We start from the raw sequence: 11,409 nt of genomic DNA on the forward strand, positions 1-11,409 counted from the left end.
TGGCGCTTTTGCAACATTTCTATTTAAGACCACTAATGGCTCAACGTTAGAGCGTGGAAGTTCTGGAGCACTGGAGGCACAATGCTTTTTCATTCATTCATTCATTTTCTTTTTTGCTTAGTCCCTTTATTAATCAAGGGTCGCCACAGTGGATTGAACCGCCAACTTATCCAGCAGATAACTATGCAGTGGATGCTCTTCCAGCTGCAACCCATTACTGGGAAACACCCATACACTCCTGCATTCACACACGTACACTACAGCCAATTTAGCTTATTCAGTTCACCTATGGCGTATGTCTTTGGACTGTGGGGGAGCACCCGAGGAAACCCACACCAACATGGGGAGAACATGCAAAGGATTTTTCCACCCTTTAAATAGCAAAAGTGGATTCTGACCCGCCCTTAATGTGTTTGCGCCCTGCGCTTTGGGCTTTGCGCATGGATCGTCAAAATAGAGCCTATAGACAGCACCAAACGACACACAGCATCACGCTCTCTCTCATTCACACACATACACACACACATAAACGGGATCTACATGGATGCGCGCGTGCTCGCTCGCACGGGAGCGAAATTGTTAGACTTCCCGCTCTCGTTTAAATTACACCAGAGTTACCGATTGACCGCTTCCACGCTTAATTCGGAAATATATTCTGGCACCTCAAGAAATCTGGTCGGGTCCCGCAGTACAGCAGTGGGAATGCAGACCTCTAGTTCATATTTACCACGTCTCTCTTCTCATTCGGTCAAAACCCAAAATACTGGTTGTGTTCTTCTTCGAGACCGATTACTTGGTGCGCGACTCGCCATCTTACCTCACCTCTCTCTCTCTCTACTCCACACTGTCCTGTGATGACAATCGCGCATACGCATTTTTAGGCATTAAATAAATCATATTTCAAGAGTTCACACTTAGCTGATGATTGATAATAAAGCTTGTTTGGCGTGCTGTCCCGGGAGAGAGCCCTGAGCTTATAACATCCTCGAGCCCTGGGCTCCCTCCCGTTGCAGGGTGAGAGGGGAGTTTGAGCTCAGGTAGATCTCGATGGCTCCCCCCTGTGTCAGATATGGATGCTGAGGTGTGCTCAGAGCTTGGCTTAAAATATTTTGGATTGATTGTTTAGGGTGCTTGTTTTTTAACTGTGGGAGGAAACCGGAGCACCTGGGGAAAACCCACGCGAGCACGAGGAGAACGAGCAAAACTCCGCACAGAAATGTCGCCTGGTTTTGGAAGGAAATTTAAACCAGGGGCATTCTTGCTGTGAGGCAACAGTGCTAATCACTGGCCACCGTGTCGCCTGTTTGAAAGGAGGGAAAGTAGGGTTTGGTTGGGGGGGGGGGGTGGTTCTTCGAGACGAAGATATTGAGATGAGAAAACTCTGGTTATTTATAGTGAGTTAAGAATCATCTGATAGGATAATTAGTCATGAGCTGATCCTGGAACAGCTGTGAACAATCAAAGCATGTGATCCTCTTGAAATTTGTTTATAAATAAACTTCCCTTAATACTTGTCTCCTATATAAGTGCATTGTTTTTATGACGGTTGTTACGCCCCGTGTGGCTTGGAGGATGAAAAGGGCTTAACATAATTATGACAACCCAATCTTTTAAGAATTCCCCTGAGCCGTTAGCTGCTATGAATCGACACAGACAACAACGTGGCAAAAAAAAGTGGTTTGTTTATTACAATAAAGATAAAGGAAAATATTTAAATCACCCAAAATGTATTTACAAATGTGTACAATAAATGCAAAATGAAGTAAACAAACAAACCAAAACAAATAGAGGGAAGGAAAATAAGCGGTGCCAAATCAAAGAAAATGACAAACTAAACACCCGCTAACTAATCCCTCCCCCACCTCTAAATAACTAAAGAGAAATTTGTAAATAGGAAAAAAAAAACATCTTCGGCGTCACACGCTGTAACACTGGGAGTGACAGAGACAACTGAAGTTTAGGATCCACTTGCAGGTTTATTCGAAGTCAGGGAATCAATGGTCAACACAGGTGCAAACAGATGTATAAAGGCAGTCCAGAATCGTGGTCAAATGTAACAGGTGAGAGGTCAGAAGGCAGGCGGTAGACAATGAGAAAAGTAAACAAGGCAAAGATCAAAACACGGAGAAACAAGACTAGGAGAAACGCGTTGTAATGTCACTTTACAGATGACAAGACTCTGCAATGGAAATAAGAGTGTGTGCTGTTTAAGTAGTGTCTGTAATCAGTCTTTGACAATGCTCAGGTGGTGCGAGTGTAATCAGTAGAGACTTGGAGCAGGTGTGAGTATGTGTGTGGCATGACTGAATATGTAGTCCATTAATGGAGGAATTGTAGTCCATGTGTGTTTGTGTGTGAGATCCATCGATCTGGGAGTTATGATCGCTGATGATCGTGACACACGCCCCTTACTCAACTGCATTCACTGGAACAAACATACACAGAATAGCACCAGCTTCTAACCTAGTGGATTAACAGATGATCAACTACGTGTGTGTTAAAATGTAAGTCACGTGACATACTTCACTTTCACTTCCCTTTTAGTACATTTAAGCAAGTTTAGGATGGGACGTTCTGAACAGATGTACAACTCACAAAAACTCTTTAAAACGAACCAGAAACAAGATAGGCACAAATGTCACACAAACAAACAAAGCAGCAACAAGGATCCCCCTCTAATCTGGGTTGAGTCATCACTGGAGTGCTTAAATAACTCTCATCCTCTTCTGATTGGTCCACTCGGGAGAACTCTGCCAACCAATCGAAACACCTAGATTTCAGAAGAACAGCAGACAGCACTAAAAACAGAAAGGGGAGGAGGGAACAACAGAGCAACACCCGCAGGCATGTAACAACGGTATAACGGTATTGAAACTGACAACGTTGCTATTTTTAGATCCCGCAGTATTCCTATATTACTGTATTACCGCCCAAGCCTTTTTTGGCTCGTTTCCACTGACTAGTACGGTACGGTTCGGTTTGGTACGGGTCACCTTTATCAAGCTTGCGTTTCCACTAACAAGGGTACCCTTTTGGTGGGCGTGGTGTATGACAGAAAGTTTCAGTCGACGTCATTCTCACTCGAGGAAATGTCTACTGTAAAGCTGTCACTTACATATCATATGAGAAGCTCTTCTCACAAAACAGATGCTTTACACACAGAAATACTTGTGTAGAAATGTTTATTACTAACTTTTCTATGAACATGAGTTGATTATAACTGCAGATCAAAGACAGTGCGAAACAGCCTACTGTAACGTCTGTAATTATATTAAATAACTAAATAAATGAACATATATGAACACATACAGCTCCTCACAGTCTCCGATATGTTACCAACTACAGAAGAACTACATATAGCAGACATTTCGTCAGTATTTAGGTTCAAAACAACACAAAATATAGCCCACGGTCAGTGAAAACCTCTTATCTGTGTCTGTAATCTTCAGCAGCACATGTAGCCTCTGTTAGAGAGTAATTCTGTCATTCCCGGTTCATATTAGTCCAAAAGATGAAGATAATAAGTTAGTTATACATGGCATTTTGTTCATGTTTGCTGATAAATAATGTGCTCCATTTTTTCCGGCTTCTCTTTTGTTTCTTCACGCTTCACTCTCGCGTTTGTCAGTGTCTGACAGGATCGGGTTTCAAAAGCACGTCAATAATCAAGCGCAGGTTATTATCATCAGCTCAAGAAGTTTGTTATTTCAGATATAATGTTAGACGCGCGCGAGCGCTAGCAAGAAAGCGAAACCGCTCGCGCCTCAGACTGGCTCGTAAAAAACTACGGGGCACAGGGTAAATCTGCTCTTCTTCTTGGCCTTGTGGCTGTTCATCCAGATGACGACAAGGTTTGTTTGAGCCCAGATCGACCATGGCTGGTTATTTTTTGTATTTACAATTCCGCTAAAATCTCTCGCTGTGTAATTCAAACATGGCTTTTTTTTGTTTTTATTCTGGCTTGTTGCGTAAGCGATTGACGTATCTCTGTAAACCAATAGCGTTCAGCTGCGCGTGTGGCTCCGCCTTTTGGTATGCCTTTCTCGTGTTTGGTATCCTTTCGAAAGGGTGCCGAAAAGTGGTACGGTACGGTTCAGTTCGGTACGCTTTTTGATAGTGGAAACGGCCATACCAAACCGAACCGTACCGTACCGTACCACTCAGTGGAAACGGGCCATTTGAGACCCCTGCTCTAGAGACATCAGAGACTGATTTTACATCTTGAAGAAAGGGTCTTATAGGTCCTATTAAAATTCAATCATTTGTGATTTGCATTGGTGAACATTTCCAAAACAAATCTGACATCATTTCTTCTCTCACTAGTCATAAAACAGGTTTCAGTTTTTTGTGTACTGAAAAATGCCACCAAAACTGTTTGTGAAACACTTCACAACTGTACTTCACAGTGTTCATCCATTGACTTTTTCGCTTTGATTTGAACATTACTGAATATAAAAAGACTCACAGATCTCCCAGTCTTCTCCTTGCTATCGTTCCTCCTCTTCCCTCCATCATCAGTCCTGTCTGTCTGTATGGCGGGACGCTTCAGTGTGTGCTAGACCCTCAGTGTGTTTGAGACCCTCTTGTGTGTGGTCTTCTGGAGCTCTGTAACCTACATATCCACAGGCACAGGTGCCCTCTCTATGGGCCAGGTGGCAGAGCGTTCTGCTGCCGCTCTTTCCTAATGAATCCGTAATTGCTTTGAGTCACCTGTGGAGAGGAGAATAGCAGGGTGACGGCTCGCTTAGTGGAGTCTGACCTGCCTTCATTCTGCACAGTGTCCAGCACAGAGCCAAGAGCCCTCAGCAGACATTTACATAGTCTTTCTGGCCCTCACACACACACATGGTGATAGTAAGAAAAAACAACAACTCTTTTGAACATTTCTATAACATTTATAAATGATCAGCATATTAGAAGGATTTCTGAACACCGCTGAACAGAAGTTACGATTTTTCTTTTTTTCATTTTGTGACGTGTATCCACTTGAAATTTGAGGTTTGAGTCTCGGCTGGGTCAGTTGGCATTTCTATGTGGAGTTTGCATGTTCTCAGGGTGCTCTGGTTTCCCTGACAATTCCAAAGACGTGGTATATTGGGTAAGCTAAATTGTCTGTAGTGTATGTGTGTGAATACGTGTGTATGGGTGTTTCCCAGTACTGTGTTGCAGCTGGAAGGGCATCCGCTGCATAAAACATATGCTGGATAAGTTGGCGGTTCATTCTGCTGTGTGGATCCCTAATTAATAAAGGGACTAAGCCAAAAAGAAAATAAATAAATGAATGAATGAATTGATTAGATGGTTGGAAGATGGGTGTTGCGAACAAAATGGAGAAAGATTGATGAATGGACGAAAGTAGCGCAGAAACGAGACACACACTGATAGTCTAAGCCTAAAGGACTGATAGCCCCGCCCTAAAGAACTGACAGTCCCACCCTAAAAGACTGATAGCCCCGCACTAGTGGACTGATAGTCCCAAATATCTCCACCCTAAAGTACTGATAGCTCCGTCCTAAAGAACTTATAGTCCCGCCCCCAAAGACTTATAGTACCTCCCTAAAAGACTGATAGCCCTGCCCTAATGGCCTGATAGTCCCGCCCTAAAAGACTGATAATCCTGACCTAATGGACTGATAGCTCTGCCCTAATGGACTGATAGTCTTGCCCTAAATAGCCCTGCCCTAAAAGACTGATAGCCCAGCCCTAAAGGACTGATAGTCCCGGCCAAAAACACTGATAGTCCTGACCTAATGGACTGATAACCCCGCCCTAAAGAACTGATACTCCAGCCCTAAAAGACTGATAGCCCCACCCTAAAAGACTGATAGCCACACCCTAAAAGACTGATAGCCCCACCCTAAAGGACTGATAGTCCTGCCCTAAAAGACTGATAGCCCCACCCTAAAGGACTGATAGTCGTGCCCTAAAGGACTGATAGCCCCGTCCCCTAAAAAACTGATAGTCTTGACCTAAAATTCTGTTAGCCCTGCCCTAAAGGACTGACAGCCCCACTCTAAATGTCTGATAGCCCCGAACTAGGGTCTTTTAAAAGACATCCTCACCGTAAAAGACTGATAGTCCCACACCTAAAGAACTGATAGCCCCACCCTAAAAATTTTGAAAGCCCCGCCCTAAAGGATTGATAGCCCCACCCTAAAACACTGATAGCCCCGCCCTGAAGGTGTTCCATGTGACCAGAAGTGGAAAAAAGGTCATTTCGAGGGGAAGGGAAGGTTATGATATTTGATTAAAGATTTTGCGGGTAAATAAAGTTTTGCAAAATAATGAAGTGCACAGATACATCATTTACAACATTTAAAAATAAGAGAAGTGCGATTTGATTTCATGCTGACTTTAAGATTGGAGTATGGAGTGATGCTGAAAAAACAGCTTTGTGTCACAGAAATAAATTACATTTAAAATATATATTCATATAGAAAACAGCTATTTTAATTTCAGCAATATTTTACTATATTAGTTTTTAACATGTTTTGGATCAGGTAAATTCAGCCTTAGTTAGCAAATTAAGCGGTCACACTTTACAGTAAGGTTCATTAGTTAATGTAAATAATGCATTTACTAACATAAACAAACAATGAACAATACATTTACTACAGTATTCGTTCATGTTAGTTAACGTTAATGAAAATACAGTTGTTCATTGTTAGTTCATGTTAACTGACGGTGCATTAACTAATGTTAACAACCATGGACTTGGATGTTAATAATGCATTAGTACATGTTCAGTTATGATTAATAAAGGCTGTACAAGTGTTGTTCATGATTACTTCATGTTAGTAAATGCATTAACTAATGAACCTTATTGTAAAGTGTTTCCAATTAAGCTTTTTTTAAATAGTTTGATAAATGTTATTTTCTAAAAATAAAAAGCTTTGTAAATCTTTATGCAATACACAAAGGAATATACCAGTGTTTCCCAACCCTGTTCCTGAAGGCACACCAACAGTACACATTTTCAACCTCTCCCTAATCAAACACACCTGAATCACCTAATTAGAACATAAGAAGAGACTCAAAACCTGAAGTTAATTAGTCAGGTAAGGGAGACATCCAAAATATGTACTGTTGGTGTGCCTCCAGGAAAAGGGTTGGGAAACACTGGTATTTACAGCTGAAGTCAGAATTATTAGCCCCCCTGAATTATTAGCCCCGTTTATTTTTTTCCCCGAATTCTGAAGATTTTTCAACACATTTCTAATCATAATAGTTTTAATAATTCATTTCTAATAGCTGATTTCTTTTATCTTTGCCATGATGACAGTAAATAATATTTGACTAGATATTTTTCAAGACACTTCTATACAGCTTAAAGTGACATTTAAAGGCTTAACTAGGTTAATTAGGTTAACTAGGCAGGTTAGGGTAATTAGGCAAGTTATTGTATAATGATGGTTTGTTTTGTAGACTATCGGGGAAAAAAGATAGCTTAAAGGGGCTAATAATATTGACCTTAAAATGCTTTTAAAAAATTAAAAACTGCTTTTATTCTAGCCGAAATAAAACAAATAAGACTTTCTCCAGAAGAAAAAACATTATCAGACATACTGTGAAAATGTCCTTGCTCATTTGGCAACATCATTTAGGAAATATTTAAAAAAGAAAATAATTCAAAGGGGGGCTAAAATTTCTGACTTCAACTGTACTAGTATGCAAATTTCACAGGACCATTGTTATACTGGGAATACGTTATTTATTGTCCGTGTGTGTAATTTATTATTATTATTCGCAATGATGGAAAAACAAGGCCAAAAAGTATATGAATATAAGCAAATAAAACCATTAAAAATCTTATAATACACAGGATACATCTTTTGTGTGTATAAACTCACATACCAATATTATGGTTGTTTAATATATAAAGCAAATTATATATATAAGTATAGAAAAGTATTTTGTGTGTATAAATTCACATACCAATGTTATGGTTGTTTAATATATAAAGCAAATTATATATATAAGTATAGAAAAGTATTTTGTGTGTATAAACTCACATACCAATATTATGGTTGTTTAATATATAAAGCAAATTATATATATATAAGTATAGAAAAGTATTTTGTGTGTATAAACTCACATACCAATATTATGGTTGTTTAATATATAAAGCAAATTATATATATAAGTATAGAAAAGTATTTTGTGTGTATAAATTCACATATCAATGTTATGGTTTTTAATATATAGAGCAAATTATATATATATAAGTATGGAAAAGTATTTTGTGTGTATAAATTCACATACCAATGTTATGGTTGTTTAATATATAAAGCAAATTATATATATAAGTATAGAAAAGTATTTTGTGTGTATAAATTCACATACCAATGTTATGGTTGTTTAATATATAAAGCAAATTATATATATAAGTATAGAAAAGTATTTTGTGTGTATAAATTCACATACCAATGTTATGGTTGTTTAATATATAAAGCAAATTACATATATAAGTATAGAAAAGTATTTTGTGTGTATAAATTCACATATCAATGTTATGGTTGTTTAATATATAAAGCAAATTACATATATGAGTATAGAAAAGTATTTTTTAGTGGACAAAAAAACTATTAGATGTAATTTTGACACGTAAATAGGCACAATAATACATAATCACAATAAATTTTTCATTTAGTCATTTTACTTCGGCTTAGTCCCTTATTTATCAGGGGTCGCTACAGCGGAATGAACCGCCAACTATTCCATAATTTTTTTTTTTCACAGTGGATGCTCTTAGAGCCACAACCCAGTACTGAGGAACACCCATACACACTCACACTCACATGCACTCATACACTCCGGTCAATTTAATAAATCCAATTCACATAAACTGCAGGTCTTTAGACAATCACAGCAAGACCTATCAGAAAGTAATTGCTGGAATGTAAAACAAACTGTCAACACAGAAGGCTAAGGATCTGCAAGAGAGAAATCTGAAAAGAAATATGCTTTTAGATCCTATTTTATTTAAAAAAAAGATACATATTTTCAGTGTTAAGAGTTCTATTAAGTGAGGAAAAAATCACTTGAGGTTTATTAATCACACTGGAAGTGGAAGTTCAAGTCAAGTGCATTGCATTCGGGATATAAATGTACAAATGTTGCCAGATGTGCAGTAAATCACCCATGCAGAAAGACTGTGAAGTATCCACCATTTCATAATGACACAATAAGTTGAGCTGTTTAATGTAAATGCAAGTTTTTCCTCATCGACTATGAAGTGTGTTATTGGTGTGAGTGTGTGTGTGTGTGACTTTATCATGCTAATGTTTTTCTCTCCTCTCCTTAAGTGCTGGAATAAACTTTGCTCTGTTCATTTATGCTCTGCGCTATCATCAGCATATGGAGCAGAACTATTGACTGGAGTGTTTTGTGTGCTGTGAGTGTGTGCTGGACTGATGATCTGCTCTTCTTCTTTTTCTGTGTGTGTGTGCTGCAGGTGGTTGCGTTGAGCCAGCGCAGTAAAGAGGCCGAGTCTGCCTTCCTGGCCATTTATAAACAGCTGATCGAGGCCCCAGGTGAGCTGCACACCTGCCTGAGAAACACACAGACACTCACACACACACATCCATACATCCAGCTTCGATTTCACATGACTCAGAGGAACATGATATACACAGCTATAAGAAATAACTTCCACAATATCATTCTTTTGATTTATTTTTTTTAATGTCAATTAAGAAGCTGTTAAGGGTGTGGAAAAGGTTTTGTTGCTTTTTTAGTGCAGGACGTGAGTTTGTTGTGTTACATAAAGTATAATATCTCATATTTACATGTGAATTTAATCACTTTTTTCTTTATATATAAACATCTATTTAGTGTATATATCTAATAATTGCTTTATTTTATTTTAGCTTTGGTTAAATAAAAAAAGGTCACTTGGTTAGCTTTTAAACTTGTGATAGTTGGCATTTTTATTAGGGTTTGTATACTTCTGTGGAGCTTTTTATATTTTAATAATTTATATATATATATATTAATATATTTAACTTAAAAATATAATATACATTTATACATTTTATACTTAAACTTAAAAAACCTAAAACTTAAAAAATATATTTAGTAATTAAGTAACAGTTTTATTTATTTATTTATTATTTAATATATATTTATATGTTTAAATTATTTATTCATTTAAAAATATATTTTAGTAATTAACTATTTAATTTTTTTTATTTAGTAATATAAATTTATATGTTTTAATTATTTATTCATTTAAAAAAATATATTTTAGTAATTAACAATTTTTATTTTTTTATTTATTATTTTATATATATTTATATGTTTTAATTATTTATTTTGTTTAAAAAATATATTTTAGTAATTAACAATTTTATTTTTTTATTTAATATTTAATATATATTTATATGTTTTAATTATTTATTTTGTTTAAAAAGTATATTTTAGTAATTAACAATTTTTATTTTTTTATTTAATATTTAATATATATTTATTTATTTTAATTATTTATTCATTTAAAAATATATTTTAGTAATTAACAATTTTTATTTTTTTATTTTATATTTAATATATATTTATATGTTTTATTTATTCATTTAAAAATATATTTTAGTAATTAACAATTTTTTTAAATTTATTATTTAATATACATTTATTTGTTTTAATTATTTATTCATTTAAAAATATATTTTAGTAATTAACAATTTTTATTTTTTTATTTAATATTTAATATATATTTATATGTTTTAGTTATTTATTTATTCATTTAAAAATATACTTTAGTAATTAAGTTTTTATTTTTTTATTTAATATTTATATATATATATATATATATATATATATATATATATATATATATATAATATATATATATATATATATATATATATATATATATCAGAAAGAAATCAGAAAGAGCTTTATTGCCAGGTATGTTCACACATACGAGGAATTAGTTTTCGTGACAGAGCTTCTACAGTGCAACAGCATTACAGAGACAGGACAAAAAACAGATAATAAATATATTTAAAAAAATAGAAGTAAGTAGTGAATGAAAATATACAGATTGACAAGTGTATGTACATGTTTATTACTATATACAATGTTATATGTGCAGCTGTTATGTGCAAATTGGCATGTAAAGTGTGTTGTTAAATAAGTGTATATGTGTATAAAGGTGTATAGCAAGTAGTGATGTTGGTTCCACAATTATCATCATCAAGTCTTCATGAGATGATTTGCCTAAGGGAAGAAACTGTTTCTGTGTCGGGCTGTTCTGGTGCGCAGTGCTCTGTAGCGTCGAAGTTCAAAGAGGCAGTGTGCTGGGTGTGAGGGGTCCAGAGTGATTTTGGCAGCCCTTTTGCTCGCTCATATATATATATATATATATATATATATATATATATATAAAATATTTATTAATTAATTGAAAAT

At 35.9% G+C, this 11,409-nt stretch overlaps 1 protein-coding gene across 1 annotated transcript in view; it reads left to right on the forward strand.

Moving 5' to 3' along the window:
- Window positions 1–11,409, forward strand: part of cux2b (cut-like homeobox 2b) — a 375,989-nt gene that overhangs the window by 270,661 nt on the left and 93,919 nt on the right. Inside the window, exon 4 of the mRNA XM_056464131.1 lies at window positions 9,455–9,533. Coding sequence (XP_056320106.1) covers window positions 9,455–9,533 — 79 coding nt within the window. The remainder of the gene's footprint in view (window positions 1–9,454; window positions 9,534–11,409) is intronic.

Source organism: Danio aesculapii, chromosome 8, assembly GCF_903798145.1.
Source record: "Danio aesculapii chromosome 8, fDanAes4.1, whole genome shotgun sequence".
NCBI lineage: Eukaryota > Metazoa > Chordata > Actinopteri > Cypriniformes > Danionidae > Danio > Danio aesculapii.